We start from the raw sequence: 16,369 nt of genomic DNA on the forward strand, positions 1-16,369 counted from the left end.
AGCAGAGAAATCCAGGGAGGCTGCTCCAGGTGTGGTTGAGTTGCAGCAGAGGAGACTTGCAACATTGCCACCCCCCAAAAAATAAAGCCCTATAATACCATGAGATTTTGAAAAATGTTGGGTTCTTTTCATTTGCTGTCTGGCTTTTGAGGTCACATGTTCAACCTTTTCTTCCTTATGATACTCTGGAGCTGGGGCTCTCAGGAAAACATCAGATATCGTGAAACTTGTGGTAAAGTCATAAAAGCTGGTAGCACTGCCCTTGCCCCCATGGTGTGGAGGGAAAAGAGAAGAGCTGGGGGATCAGAGATGTCATGGGCTGGACTGTTGGCTTCTTTAGTGCCCTTGAAGAGGGGGTGAGCAATATGTTAAGGGAGGTCATAGGCAACACTAAATGGGGAGGAGCTATAAATAACAAGGAGGGCAAGGAATAAAGGGGCTGTGGAGGAGTTCGCTATATAGGGTTAAAGTGAATCAGGCAGTGGTGAGAGCCTAGGAGAGCAATGTGGGATGTAAGAAGGGAGTTGAGAGGAAGGGGATGGGAGTAGGGAAGGACAGAGGAGAGGGGTAGGAGTGGAGTCTGCTGAGGGTTGGGAGATTCCCCTCTTCAAATACAGCCAGTGAACCAGCAGGAGGGAGACTGGGAAGGTGGGGGACAAGAACTGAGAGCTCTTCCCCAAGGAACGAGCCCAGAGCCCAATCACTTAGGATACTGGGAATAAGGAGACCTGTGGCCTGAGACGGAGTAGGTCATGAGGGGGCATCTTCAGCTCTAACATCCAATTCCTCTCTCCCCACTCTCTCTCCCTGCTTCCTCCACCCCTCTGCAGTCCCACAGGCGGCAGCACAACAAAGACAAACCGTTCAAGTGCCACAATTGCCACCGCGCGTACACAGATGCTGCCTCGCTGGAAGTTCACCTGGCTACGCACACAGTGAAGCACGCCAAGGTCTATACCTGCTCCATCTGCAGCCGGGCCTACACCTCAGTGAGTATCACTGAAGGCAGAGCAGGCATGGAAGTACTCCCCTGGTGGGCAGAGGTTTAGTCCTCATCCCTGAAGAGGTGCTGGGTGGGAGAGGTCTTGAGATCTGTCCCTAGTGGATCACTGATACCTGCTTTTCCAGGAGCTCGCTCTCACCTTGATTCCTTCCTTCCTTCCTTCCCCCTCACAGGAGACATACCTGATGAAGCACATGCGGAAACACAACATCCCTGACCCACAGCAGCAAGTGGCACAGGCCCAAGTTCAGGCCTCCCAACAGCAGCACTTCCAGCCGCAGGGTGGTGGGGCAGCGGGGGGCCCTTCTGGAGACACTAACCCCCCCAACCCTCCATCCCATTGCTCCTTTGACCTGACCCCTTACAAGACTTCAGAGCACCACAAGAACATCTGCCTCACTGTCAGCACCAGCACCATCCAGGTGGAACATCTCTCCAGCTCCTAAGAGAGACTTTGACCCAGGGAGCAGAAAACCTCTCGTGCATAGCCTATGCCCGGGGGCAATGCTTGTGCAATGGCCCCTCCTTGTGCAACAGCCTCTGGCCTCTCCTTGTGCAACAGCCTCTCCTGGCAGTGTACCCTGTTAATGGCAGCCCCTGGAGTGATAGCTTGTCTTCACAGGCATCTTATGCAACAGCCTGCTCCAAAGAGGGGATACTCTCACCTGCAAGAGCCCCCTTCCTGTGCTGGGAGCCAGCTCCTCACACACGAGCCCTTGAGTTCACACACACAAGAAAGTCCTAATTTTTGCCTCCTGTATAATTTTAAAATGTGTCTTGAAGGCTGGTGGAGGGGGCACCCTCTGGGCCACACGTGGCAGGATGGGATGGAAAGAGGCTGTTTTTGTGCAGAGGGGCTTGGATGCATGCTGACAGCAGGGCATTGAAGGTTCTGACAGGGTTCACTGTGTGGGTTTTTTTTAGGATTTTCTAATGTGGCTAAAGGAAAACATTCATTCCCCTCTCTTACTTGTGAAAGTGAGGAGGGATCAGTTCTCCAGCCCTGGGCTCGGATAATTTCCCTGCTCCCTGGGTGAAAGGGAGAACTCTTGGGGACGGGAGGCGATACGTATTCCCTGGGTTTGAGATTGCCTAAGCTGTCGGAGGATGTGGGAGGGCTGCAATTTCTCTTCTCCCCCACTGGAGAACACGGGCAGGGTCTGTCTGGTCCAGCTGCCCTGTCTGCCACCCAACTGTAGGAGAGAGACCACCCCACAGAGATCCAGGGGAGTGGGTTCCAGGTCACTGCTGGGCCTTCCCTTTGTGAATAATGCAATAGTAGCTCAGTCTCCATCTCCCCCCAAAAGAGTCTGCAGGCAGCATCAGGAAACCAAAAAAGCAGTGGGAGGATAAGAGACTGCCACAATGCTCATTGCCCACCCTTCCCATGTCCCCTTCCCAGAAACGAGGGGCAGGGGTTCTGACCCTCACCCTTCCTCTGCTCAGTTCAGCAGTCTGGCTTCTGGTTCCCAAAGCAGGAGGCGGAACAGACCAGCCTCTTCAAGGAGGCAGGAAAAGGCTAATTCCTCCTGCTCGCGTCTCACCATGGGCATTCTTCCAGGCTCCCCCTTGCCAAGACGGGCTGGACTCACATGGTAATGGTGGCCTCTTAGAAACAGGACCAGATGGATTCCCCAGAAGGTGGACAATTGAGGGAAGGGAACAGATACCCCCACAAGGAGAGAACCAATGAGAAGGGGGAGCCGCCAAGAATAAACTGAAAGCCCCTTGAATTTATTAAAAAAAAAATCTATTTCCTATCCCTGGCCCGCTCTGTTCTTGCTGTAACTGTTTCTATCTCTGTGTTTATAAAATGCATTATCCAGGCAAATTTTTATTTTCAATCTTTGTGTCTCCATCCCCCCTCCTCTTTCCTCTTTTTGTCTTTGAGTTTTTTTCAACACCCCCTTTTTTGGTCCATATGGTTTCTGGATTATCATGTAATTATCTGTCTGGCTTTTAATTGGATCATGAAGGCTGGCTCAGAAGAAAGAGAACAAGGAAGTAAGAGAAAAATTATTTATTGAGATTAAACCCAAAAACCCCAAGATCCCAAGCTTCTGTATAAACTGCTGCGGGAGGGTGGGTGTTTTACAACATTGTATAGAAAGAAATTGGTGTAAAAGGCTTACTGGGGCATTGAGGTGCTGGTGTGAGCATGAACATCTTTTTGCCCCATGCACAAGGTAAGCGGGCAAGAATTGTGTGTTCCTTCCTGTGTCCACCAGCGTATCTATGTGAGCAGCTGTATAAATGTGCATCTCTGCCTTTGAGTGTGAACAATTCTGACAAAGAGGAACATACTCCTCCCTCTGTGTGCTGGGCATGAGTGGGCTGGAGTTGTGAGCGTTATGTCCTTATGCTCCTATGCATGCATTGTATCATCAAAATTTAGTCTGGAAGGGACCATTAGATCATCTAGTCTGATCTGTATATTGCAGACCATTACGTTTAACCAGTTACCCCTTTGTGGAGCTCAATCACTTTTGTGTTTGGCTAAAGCCTATCTTCCAGAGAGGCATCCATGCTTGATTTGAAGAGGTAGAGAATCCACCACTTCCCTTGGTAGTTGGTTCCACTAATTACCCTCAGTGTTAAAAATCGTGCCTAATTTCTAACTTAAATTAGTCTAGCTTCAGGCTCTAGCCAGCAGTTCTTGTTTATGCCTTTCTCTGCTAGATTAAAGACCCCTTTAGTACCCAATATTTTCTCCCCATGAAGATACTTTGATACTGAAATCAAGTCACTCTGTCTGAGAAGATAAACAGATGGAGCTCTTTAGGTCTGTTACTGTAAAGCATTCTCCACAGCCCAGAAATCATTTTTGTGGCTCTTCTCTATGCTCTGTCCAGTTTCTCCACATCCTTAAAATATGGACTCCAAAACTGGATGCAGTATTCTGGTATCATTCTGACTAATACCGTGTACAGGGGTAAAATCACCCCCTTCTGCTCAGTACTCCCCTGTTTATATATGTAAAGCTAGGTCTACACTACCCGCCTGAATCGGTGGGTAGAAATCGATCTCTCGGGGATCGAATTATCGCGTCTCGTCGGGATGCGACAATCGATCCCCGAATCGACGCTCTTACTCCACCAGTGGAGGTGGGAGTAAGCGCCATCGACGGGGAGCCGTGGAGGTCTATTTTGCCGCCGTCCTCACAGCGGGGTAAGTCGGCTCCAATATGTCGAATTCAGCTACACTATTCGCGTAGCTGAATTTGCGTATCTTAAATCGACCCCCGCCCCTGTAGTGAAGACCTGCCCTAAGGATCTTATTGGTCCTTTTTGCAGCACTGGGAGTTGCTTGTCTATTATGACACCTAAATCCCTTTCAGTGCCCCTGCTTTCCAGAATACAGTCTGTAGGTGTGAGCAATCATTCCTTGTTCCTAGATGTATAACTTTGCATTTGGGTGTATTAAAACACATTTTGTTTGAATGGGCCCAGCTTACCAAGCAATTCAGATTGCTTTGTAGAAATGCTCTGTCATTCTGACAATCTGTATGTCATCAACAAATTGTGCAAACAGTGATTTTTATATTTCCAGATCATTGCTGAAAATCTGGCCTAGTAGCAATCCCTGTGGAACCCCACTAGAAATACTTCTCTTCACTGATAATTTTCCACTGCCAACTACTTTTTGAGATCTGTCAGCCAGTTTAACATGTGCTCTAGTGATATTATATAGTGCTATTTTTTAATCAGAATGTTCTTGTGCTGTACTAAGTCAAACACCTTACAAAAGGCTGTCTGATACATATATGCTGTTACCTTTATGAACCAAATTTTTAATCACAACGAAGAATGAAATCAGATTTGCATGACCAGATCTGTTTTCCATGAAATCATCTTGACTGGCATTCATGATATCTCCAACCTTTAATTCTTTATTAATAGAATCCTATTTTTAGTTTTTCCATTATTTTTCTTGGGATTGTTGTCAGGCTAACCATTCTATAGTTATTTGGGTCAATCCTGTGACATTATCCAGGGTACAGTCTGCACTGTTGAACAGCTGTCCCCCCTAAATTTTCCACCCTGGGATGCCTTTTACACGGCTGTGAGAGCAACCACTCCTGGTCTGCTCACACACAGCCTCCAGCATGTAAATTACTTCCAGTTATACTGTATGAGTGCTATGGCCAGCCATTCATTAATACACTGCGAGGCAACACCAGCAAATTCCCAGTCCCAGACTTCCCCCAGAAATGTGTGTCTTGTACTGCCCAGCCCTCTTCTGGACAATACAAGCTCATATAAAGTCTGTCATTTATTAATAGGAAATGATATGCACAAATCCTGTTATCTCAAATGAAGTTTCCCAAACACTTGAATCCAAGCACACTGGTTTAGATAAGACAATAAAACAAGTTTATTAACTACAGAAAGATTTTAAGTGATTACAAGTAATAAGGCATAAAAGTCAGAACTGGTTACAAAGAAATAAAAGGTAAAATGCAACTAATACCCAATTTAACAAGCTAAGTGAATTGAAAGCAAAAGTCTCTCTCGCCACATGCTTCAGCAGTCTTACTGGCTGACTTCCTCAGTACAAAGCAGTTTCTTTGTTTCTCAGGTGTTGCAGCTGCCGTGGGTAGAGAGAAAGGGAGCATCTGTTCCCCATTCTGGTATCTTTTCCTATTCTTTGAGAATCATCTCCAGCTGGGGTGCAGGAAGACAGGAAGTCTGTGGGGACTGGAACCTCCAGCTGTTCCTTTGCCAAGATGTCAGTTTCTCACTTACACCCTTTTTCCTGCCGAAGAATGGCCACTCAACCAGGTGATAGTCCATTTGATTTCATTGACACCTGACTGAGGCATCAGTTTGCCTTTTGTCTCTGAGGAACTAGTTTGTACCTGCTTCCCCAGATTTGGAATGTCTTAACATTATACAGGCAGTCCTCAGACTTACGATACAATTAGTTCCTGAAAATCTCATCTTAAGTTGAAAACGTCGTAACGTGAATTTCCCATAGGATCAATGTTGGATCAAGTGTCGTAAAGTTGAACCCAACATCTTAAAGTCGAAACACAATGACAATTTATAAACGTAAGTACCATTCGTCGTAACTCAAATGTCATAAAGTCGAGGACTGCCTGTACAGTAGAATCTTATAAATTGTTGCCACACATTTTGCCAGGACAGTAATGATCAGCAAATTGAGTCTTCAAATGATACCTCACAGGACCTACTTTGTACAAAATTTATCATAGTTTTGTAAAAGGGGTGAATATAATGGTACAAACTGTCACACATCCCACTTCCCCTTCTTGAATATTGGCATGACATTGGCACTCCAATCTTCTAGAATTTCCCTGGTATTCTGAGAGTTATTAAAAAATAACCTTAATGTGCCAGAGATCTCAGCCAACCCTTTTAGGATTCTTACATGCAAGTTATCCAGGCCTGCTGATCAAAAAATGTATATCCCTTTTAGAGGATATTTAACATCCTCCTTAGTTACTAATGGATTGGAAAGTACTTCATCAGCATCATCATCATTACATCATCCTGTTTCTTTCCAAATACAGAACAGGAATATTTAATGAACATTTATCCTTGCCTGCATCATTAACAATTTTGTCATCTTCATTTAGTAATGGGCCCGTGCCATTGATTGGATTTCTTTTGTTCTTCTTCGAGTGCTTGCTCATATCAATTCCAGTTAGGTGCGTGCGCGTGCCTCATGCACGGATGTCGGAAACTTTTTCCCTAGCAGCTATCCGTCGGGCCGGCTGGGGAGTCCCCTGGAGTGGCGCCGATATGGTGCTCTATATAAGACCCTGCCGGCCCGACCCCCCTTCAGTTCCTTCTTACTGCCCGTGACGGTTGTTGGAACAGTGGTCTCTTGTTTATCAAGTGTTCAGCTAATCCCTAGCTTTCTCTTATCTTCGTAGTTACCTGTGATAGTTAATTGTTGATAGTTATCTTAGTGTTAAGTGTAGTTTAGTGGTTATTGTAGTGTTAAGTGTAGTTTAGTAGGGGGCAGTTCCGCCCTTCAGTGACTGCCCTGCGGGGCTCTGGGGCATGCCGTCCCAGGGCTTCAAACCCTGCAGTTCTTGTAACAAGCCCATGCCCACGGGTGATCCCCATGACTCCTGCCTTAGGTGTCTGGGGGAGGGCCATCAGGCTGACAAGTGCAAGATCTGCAAAGCGTTCAAGTGCCGAACAAGAAAAGAGGGAAAGCCGCCTCAAGCAACTCCTCATGGAGTCCGCATTGCGTCCCTCCCAAGATGTGGGACCAAGCTCCTTGGTGCGCAGTGCTCCCCCAATGGTACCGGCCATGGCACCGCAAAAGATCCTGCACCTGCCTCAGGACCAACAATCTCCTGGGCCCCAAAGGCGTCCACTCCTGCACTGCCCTCACTCCCCAGTTGCTCAAAAAAAGCAAGCTTTGGGAGGACCCTCCATTAGGCCAGAAGCGGTCACTGCGGCCCCAACCAAGCAAACTTTGGACCAGGCCTCTAAACCTGACAAAGCCGCTAGGCCCCGGTCTGCTCATGCTAGTCCCGCGCCACAAGGGACTTTACAAGTGGAAGATGTTATATTGCCTTTGATTGCAGATACCTTCGAGGCCGCCAAAGGGCTCATCGAAATGACAGCACCAGTGTTCCCAATTCAAGCACTGGCTCTGGCACAAGTCCCAGTACTGGCTAGGGCAAACTGGCGATCTCTTTGGACCAGCATCTCCACGCCGCTCTGAGTCCCGGTGTCATTCAGAGTCTGGGCACCGCTCCACGTACTGGTCTGACTCACAACACCGGTTAGACTCGCGGCGCTGGTCCTGCAGCCCCGACCTTCAGAGCTGTTCACGCTCAAGGTCGCCGTCGACTGCCAGAACATGGTCCCACTCGAGGTCCAGATCACGCTCAGCAACCTCACGACACCGTTCGGGGCACCAATCCCCATGCCAGCTGTCACCGCGGCACCAACCCACGATGTGTCGCCAATCCTCTTCACAGCACCGGTCCCCTGAGTGGCACCGGTCCCCGGAGCGGCACCACTCTTCAACATGGCACCAGTTACGGTCACGGCCAGCATTACAACGCCAATCACCGTATGACCCTCGTCCATCAAGGGACTTGGTGCCCCCCTCGCTCCATTCGTGCACCGCTCCCCCTTGGCCGTCACACTCCCAATCCCCTTCCAGTAGATCGGGTAGAGGTTCAGGGGCTTTGGACATTCCCCAGTCGGGCCCAGGAAGCCTTGGTCATGACCCCTCAGCGCCCCACTGGCAACCCCAGTGGCAATTTTGGACCCCTGGGCATATAATCAGGCCCAGGGCGCCCCTCTCGTTGCCTGCCCGTCGACACTATCAGACGCCCGGCCTCCTGAGGCGACCCTCAACCGCCCTCCTCCAGACCCGGAGCAACCTGTGGAGTCAGCACCTGTGGTAGGGACTACCCCAGGCACCCAGGAAGATCTAGCCACAGCAGACCAAGGGGCCACTTCCGATCTGGCTCTCCCGGTGGCATCTTCCTCGTCCTCCCCTGACAAGGCTGTGGCTGGCACGTCCACGTCTGGCCCACCTCCAATGGACTTTAGAGTCCTGCAAGATCTACTTAGGCGCATAGCCCTAAATATGAACCTCCAAGTTGAGGAGGTTGTGGAGGAGGAGAATCCTATGGTGGACATCTTAGGCCCAGAAGGGCCTTCCAGGGTGGCTCTCCCCATGAACAAAACCATTCAAACCAATGCCAAAGCTCTCTGGCAAACTCCAGCCTCCATCCCCCCCACAGCCAAGGAGGTGGAAAGAAAATACTTTGTCCCCACCAGGGGATACAAATACCTTTTCACCCACCTCGCCCAAATCAAAGAACGCCAAGTGGCTGGACCTTTTCGGAAGAAAAGTTTATTCTGCTGGTGGCCTTTTGCTATGGATCACGAACCAGCTTGCGATCCTCAGTAGATACAATTTCAACTGGTGGTCTGCGGTCCGTAAGTTCCAAGACTTTCTCCCAGCTGAGGCTCGTACGGAACTGGGGGCCATTGCTGAGGAGGGCAAGTTGGTAGCTCAAACCTCCCTTCAGGGTTCCCTTGATGCTGCGGACACGGCTGCATGCACTCTGGCATCCGGCATCGCCATGCGTCAAAACGCCTGGCTCCAGTCTTCGGGTCTTCTGCCTGAGGTGCAACACACCATACAAGATCTCCCCTCTGATGGCCAGGGCCTGTTTGCAGAGCAAACAGATTCCCGCCTGCATACCCTGAAGGAGACAAGAAATACTATTATATCCTTGGGCATGCATACCCTGGCTACTCAAAGGAAGCCGTTTAAGCCCCAGACCACCCAACAATGCCCCTTCCCACCTAGACCCAGGCAGGACTTCTCCCGTCAGAGAAGCAGGTACTATCAATATAGACCATCACACACACACACACACACACACACACACCCCCGGGAAGGGTCAAGGGCAATCCAAGTCACCTCCGGGACATAAGCATCCATTTTGAAGGTACGCCAGAGGACAGGCTCACATCCCGAACAATTATCCCTTTCTGAACCATCTATCCCGTTTCTACCATGCCTGGTCCCTCATTACATCAGACCGTTGGGTCCGCCACATGGTACAGGTGGGATATTTCTATCCATTTCTGTTGGTGGCTGGATCCCTGTATGGTGGGTGCCGGGGTCCCATTCCATCCCCCTCAACCCACCCTGACCCTGGTTACAGACGCATCTGCCTTGGGATGGGGAGTGCACCTCAGGAGCCTGACAACGCAGGGTTTATGGCACGAGAACGAGCTGCCCCTGCACATCAATATCAAGGAGCTCAGGGCGATTTGCCTTGCGTGCCAAGCATTCCTTCCCTGCTTACAAGACCGTTGCATAGCAGTCCTAACAGACAACACCACGGCCATGTTCTATCTGAACAAACAAGGCGGAGCCCGGTCATTGCCGCTCTGCCAAGAAGCCCTTCCCTGCTTAGCCCACTCCATCACCCTTCAGGCCTCATATCTGCCGGGTGTCCAGAATGTACTGGCGACAGCTTGAGCAGGTGTTTTCTCACGCACTAATGGTCGATTCACCCGGATATCATTCACTCTGTTTTCCGCATCTGGGGATTTCCCTGAATCAACTTGTTCGCTTTGTGGACCAACAGGAAGTGCCCAGCCTTCTGCTCCTTCCGGGGTCACAGCCCAGGTTCAATTGCAGACACCTTCCTGATCACATGGTCAGACCAACTGCTTTACCCCTTCCCGCCGTCTCCGCTGGTCCACAAGGTCTGCTGGGACAAGGCGGACATCATACTGGTCGCCCCTGCCTGGCCGCGCCAATGTTGGTACCCTATCCTGCTGGACCTGTCAATTCGGGCTCCCCTATGCCTACCTCTCAGCCCCGACCTCATCTTGCAGAACCATGGTCATCTCCTACACCCGGACCTTCAGTCGCTCCACCTCATGGCCTGGAGGATCTGTGTTTGAACCAGGATGAGCGTGCCTGTTCGGACTTAGTAAGGCTGGTGCTCCTGGAAAGTTGCAAGCCTTTGACTAGACTTACTTACGAAGCTAAATGGAAAAGGTTTTCCAGCTGATGCGCTCAGCAGCTGGTGCCCCCGCTCCAGGTTTCAGTCCTGTGCATCCTGGACTATCTGATGTTCTTGAAGGACCAGTACCTAGCTTTTGGATCCCTTAACGTTCACCTTGCAGCCATTTCTGCATTCCACCCAGGAACGGCTGGGCGTTCGGTGTTTGCACACCCGGTCGTGCGACGTTTCCTCAAAGGCTTGGAAAAAATCCATCCTCCAAGGAAGCCGCCTGTGCCTGCCTGGGACCTTAACTTGGTTCTTTCCAGCCTTATGGGCCCTCCTTTTGAGCCGCTGGCTTCCTGCTCACTTCTCTATCTTTCCTGGAAGGTCGCCTTCCCAGTGGCCATCATTTTGGCACGTCGGGTGTCTGAGCTATGAGCTCTCACGTGTGAACCGCCTTATACCATTTTCCATAAAGATAAAGTTCAGCTGAGACCTCACCCAGCTTTCCCGCCAAAAGTGGTGTCCCATTTCCATGTAAGTCAAGATATTTTCCTGCTGTTTTTTTACCCAAAATCACATGCTGGCCTTCGGGAACAACGCCTCCATTCGCTGGATGTTAGGAGGGCGCTCACTTTCTATATAGACCGAACAAACCCAGATGTTCATCGCCATCGCAGAGCGGATGAAAGGCGCACTGGTCTCCTCCCAGCGGATATCTTCATGGATCAACGCGTGTATCCATACCTGCTACAACTTGGCAAACATCCCTCCGCCTGCTGTCACGGCTCACTCCACAGGAGCTCAGGCATCGTCAGCAGCCTTTCTAGCAAACGTTCCCCTCCAGGAAATCTGCAGGGCTGCCACGTGGGCCTCGGTGCACACCTTCACATCCCACTACGCCATCGCACTACGCCATCGTTCAGCACTCTCGCGATGATGCGGCCTTTGGCAGAGTGATTCTTCAGTCTGCGGTTCCTTGACTCCGACCCCACGTCTGAGATAAGGCTTGGGCGTCACCTAACTGGAATTGATATGAGCAAGCATTCGAAGAAGAAAAAACGGTTACTCACCTTTCTGTAACTATTGTTCTTCGAGATGTGTTGCTCATATCTATTCCATTTCTCCCCCCCCACCCCCGTCAGAGTAGCCGGCAAGAAGGAACTGAAGAGGGGTCAGGCCGGCAGGGTCTTGTATAGAGCGCCATATCTGCGCCATTCCAGGGGGCTCCCCAGCTGGCCCAATGGGTAGCTGCCAGGGGAAAAGTTTCTGACATCCGTGCACGTGGCGTGCACACACACCTAACTGGAATAGATATGAGCAACACATCTCGAAGAACAACAGTTACAGAAAGGTGAGTAACCCTTTTTTTCTCATATATTTTAAAAATGCCTTCTTGTTGTCCTTAGCTCTGCCAGCCATGGACTTTTCTTTAATGTTTTTAGATTCCCCTATCAATTGTCTACATTTCATAACTTCTAATTTATATAAATTGCTATATATTCCCCCCTTTTCCATTTTTTACATATCTATTATTTCTAATTGCTGTCTTCACGTCACTGAACCAGGATGAGCTTTCACCCAAAGTTATCCTTTTTTGTGATTGTGGAATTGTGGCTTTTTGGCCATCAAATAAATTCTTAAAGAACTCCCAATTTTCACTCACGTTTTTCTGTCTGAATATTTCCTCCCAATCAGTTTCACTCATAGTTTTCCTCAGCTTTGGGAAATTAGCCCTTTTGAAGCACCAAGTTACATATTACTGGTTGGGACCATCCTCTCTTTGCCCATATTGAATGTAATCAGGTAATGATCACTGGTCACTAGGCAACTGCCAACTTCCAGTTGAATGATTTTCATCTGTATCCATCATAATGAGATCCAAAATGTTACCTCATGTTGGGTGCAATACCTTGTTTGTTAGAAAATTATCGTCTATAATTTTTAGAAACTAATAATTTCTACTGGCTATATGAGTCCTCTAGCTACGAAGTTCCCTGTATCAACACAGTTTTTCTTTCTGTACATCAGATAGATGTTTAAGGAGTAATTCATCCTGTTTGGTTTGATTCGGTGTTCTGTAGCAGACCACCTTCGGCCTTGTCAGGACATTGATTCCTATGCATTCAAATTCAATTAATTTTTTGTGAATTATGTACTCCTTTTCTGTGTACTGGGCATAAGGGGTTGTGAAATTGTCCTGGCCCTCTATTGGGTGTGAGTATGAGCAGCTGCTAGAGAGGTGAGAATGATGTGCTGGGTGTCAGCCTGAGGCTGTATGAATGTGAGAATTGTGTGCTCCTTCTCCTGTGCATGAATGGCTTGCTAGGAGAAGCACATGCTCTTGCCCTACTCCCCAGAGAGGGAGTGAAATGGCTATGGGATGATGTTCTTCTGTGTTCCTGTGGATGGAGTGTGGGGGTAAATAGCCATGGGAGTGTGATATTCATATACTGCTGCTCCAGAAGTGAATCAGTGACTATGGGCTATGAGAATTATGCAGTATAGTCCCCCTTGCAGAGGGTATTAGTATGAATTAATATGGGAATGGAAGGATAAACACATCTGTTAGTGGGTGTGAGAATTATGTAGCCACCAGAGTTTATGAATCATACTCCTTCCTCTGGCTGCAGGTTGAGTATGACCTGCCATTGAGGTGTGGGAGGAAGTAGGTGTAAATAAGAGAATCATACGTTTCTGCTCTGGTGAACCCAGCATGGAAATGGACATCTGGAAGGGGAGTGAATTGAGTGTTCTTGTCCATATGCACTGGGACCTGAGTATGGGCAGCTTAGGTGTGTGGTAACCATGTGCTCTTGTCCATGTGATCAAATGTGAGCTGTGTGTGCATCTGCTGCTGTGAACTGGAGCCTGACTGAGCAACATGGAAGAATCATGCACTCCTGTTTTTGTGTACCTAAGGACTGAGGGTGAACCATTGTGGGAATGAGTTGTTCTGCCCCTGTGCACCAGCATGGGTGTGAGCAGCTGGGGAGTGTAACAATTGTGTGTTCCTGCTCCTGTGCACCAGGAGCAGCCATTCAGAGACTTGCACACTGGACACAGGATTTTTTTCTGTTAAGATGAAACTGACTGCAGGAATTGGGAGGGACAGAACATCATGAATTTTTTTATATTCAGTATAAAACCTCTCAGTTAATGCAGTGTTAAGGGCATCTGATGGACGTGCACCAAGTCACAGAATCTTTGAAGTATAGGGCTGGAAGGGACCTCAAGAGGTCATCTAGCCCAGCCCACTGTGTTGAGGCAGAACCAAATCTACCTAGAGCATTTTTTTGTCCAACCTATTCTTAAAAACCTTCAGTGATGGAGATTCCACAACCTCCATTGGAAGTCCATTCCAGTGCTTAACTATACTTGTAATTAGAAAGTTTTTTTACTAATATGTAACCTAAATCTCTCTTGCCGCAGATTAAGACCATTACTTCTTGTCCCACCTGCAGTGGACATCGAGAAGAATTGATCACACTCATTCTTTATAACAGTCCTTAACATATTTGTAGACTCTTTTCAAGTCCCCCGCCTCCCCCAAGTCTTCTTTTCTCAAGATTAAACATACCCAGTTTTTAACCTTTCCTCATAGGTCAGATTTTCTAAATATTTTACCATTTTTGTTGCTCTCCTCTGAACTCTCTCGTTTGTCCTCATTTTTCTTAAAGTGGGGTGACCAAAATGGGTCACAATATGTTAGCTGAGGCCACACCAGTGCTAAGTAGAGGGGATGATTACCTTTAGCGTCTTACATACAACAGTCCTGTTAATATACCCCAGAATTACATTTGCCTTTTTCCAGCAACATCATGTTGTTGGCTCTCATTCAATTTGTGATCCACTATAACCCCCAGATCCTTTTCTGCAGTACTTCACCTGGCTAGTTATTCCCCATTTTGTATTTGTGCATTTGTTTTTTCCTCCTAAGTGCAGTACTCTGAAAGATAGGAAATGCTAAATGTTAAAGGTCTGAGCAGTATACACATGCCACATTGCACTTACTGGGCCAAATACTCTTCTTTGCATCTGCCTAACCTGATTGAAACCACTGGCTGTAGAGTTTGCCCAAGGTATATTACGGGCTCACTTGACAGCCTGGTTCATGCTTAAAAATATTGCATAGGTTCAGTGAGGCTGAACTTCAGCGTGCTCTGATAACCTTTCACATTTCCTTTCTTGACTCTGGGGTATTTAAATTTTCAACCTTAATAGTGCATTAGATGCATATTTGTATTTCAATTTCAGTAGGTTTTTTTATTATTATTTTTAAGAAAACCCCTCATGCCCTGACAAACCTGGAAAGCCACTTCCTAACAGTGTAGTGTTTTTTGTAACTCAAGATCAGGTTCCTTTCAAAGGACCCTCTAATCTCAGCACTAAACAGATGGTTTAACACTGAAGACAGGTAAACACCTCCAGCAGGCAGATCTTACGCTGATGGGAGCCAGATAGGTACCAGAATAGATGGGCACAGTGAAGTCCAGCCAGCTATTTAAAAAAAGAAAGGAGGAAGATCAAAAAAGTGCTGTATGGCTAAGTGGCAAAGTCTGAGGTTCATCAAGCCAAGCAAGTATTTTTCCGACAATGGAAATCCAACTTTACTGAAGCCAGTGGAAAGGAGCACAAATTACAGCAGACAATATGTAAGACAGAAAGCAGAAGAACTAATGTGATCTTGGGATGCACAAATGGAATCTCAAATAGGAGCGGAGAGGTTATTTTATGTGGACGTCACTGCTGCTGGAACACTGTGTCCATTTCTGGTGTCCACAATTCAAGAATGATTGTGATACATTGGAGAGGATTCAGAGAGGAGCCAATGAGAATGATTAAAGTATTAGAAAACCTGCCTTATGGTGATTGAGTTCCTTGAGTAACTATTTAGCTTACTAAAGAGAAGATTAAGTGGTGACTTGATTACAGTCTGTAAGTACCTACATGTAGAACAAATCTTTAATAATGGGCTCTTCAGTCTAACATAGACAGGTATACCATGACCCAATGGCTGGAAGCTGGAAGCTGAAACTAGACAAATTCAGCCAGGAAATAAGGTATAAATTTTTAACTGTGACAGTAATTAACTACAGTGGATTCTCCATCACTTACCATTTTTAAATGAAGATTGCATATTTTTCTAAAAATATGCTCTAGGAATTATTTCAGGGAAGTTCTATGGCTTGTGATATACGTTAGACTAGATCACAATGGTCACTTCTGGCATTGGAATCTATACATATATGAGGTAGATTATGAAGAGCAAATAACTAAAGACCTACAAACAAGGATTTCTTAAGGATATGAGAAACTGAAAGACAGCCTGTAAGAGAATCAGTGGGCCTGCTGGAATATCTGGAAGTAGAGAGATTAAGGGCACTGCAAAATAGCTAAATTTCTTTGCATTGTTTTTTGCCATGGACGTTAATAGGAGATCTACTCTGAACCTTTTTTTTCAGTGAAAAATGTATTCTTTTTCACTGTTGGAGTGTAGTGTTGAAAAAAAGATGCTGAAACACATGCATAGAGAGCAACAATACGGGATTTTATTTGTATTATAGGGCAGCAATAGCTGCTCTGCAATTAAAATTGCAACATGGTTCCTGTTGAAAGCTGAATTTTGCAGGAAGTATAAGACATGTTGCTGCAGTGTTCTTGGTGAGCACTAGTGCATGGTGTCATGCTGAAGGTCTATCATTTGGCATAGAAATAGTTATTAGACTTTTTGTTTTTGGATTTAGGGAATGTAATGCTGCAGTTTTAGACCATGAGTTTTAGACTAACCTCATACAGTGATTTACCATTAACATTTGTATGCTTTGCAACCCTCATTATTGAACAAAGCCTGAGGGTCCCAACTGGGATACAGGCTGGTAACAATAGTTCCT

General features: G+C 47.3%; 1 protein-coding gene across 10 annotated transcripts in view; it reads left to right on the top strand.

Annotated features, from left to right (window-relative positions):
* ZNF384 (zinc finger protein 384) overlaps positions 1-8,361 on the top strand; it is a 39,000-nt gene extending 30,639 nt beyond the window's left edge. For all 10 annotated transcript variants that reach the window (XM_054041746.1, XM_054041699.1, XM_054041772.1 and 7 more), the window contains 2 exons: positions 831-989; positions 1,177-8,361. In XM_054041746.1, the coding sequence (XP_053897721.1) occupies positions 831-989; positions 1,177-1,449 (432 nt within the window). In that variant the 3' untranslated portion in view covers positions 1,450-8,361. The remainder of the gene's footprint in view (positions 1-830; positions 990-1,176) is intronic.
* The last annotated feature ends 8,008 nt before the right edge of the window (positions 8,362-16,369 follow it).

The sequence above is a fragment of the Malaclemys terrapin genome, chromosome 1 (genome assembly GCF_027887155.1).
Source record: "Malaclemys terrapin pileata isolate rMalTer1 chromosome 1, rMalTer1.hap1, whole genome shotgun sequence".
NCBI classification, from domain to species: domain Eukaryota; kingdom Metazoa; phylum Chordata; order Testudines; family Emydidae; genus Malaclemys; species Malaclemys terrapin.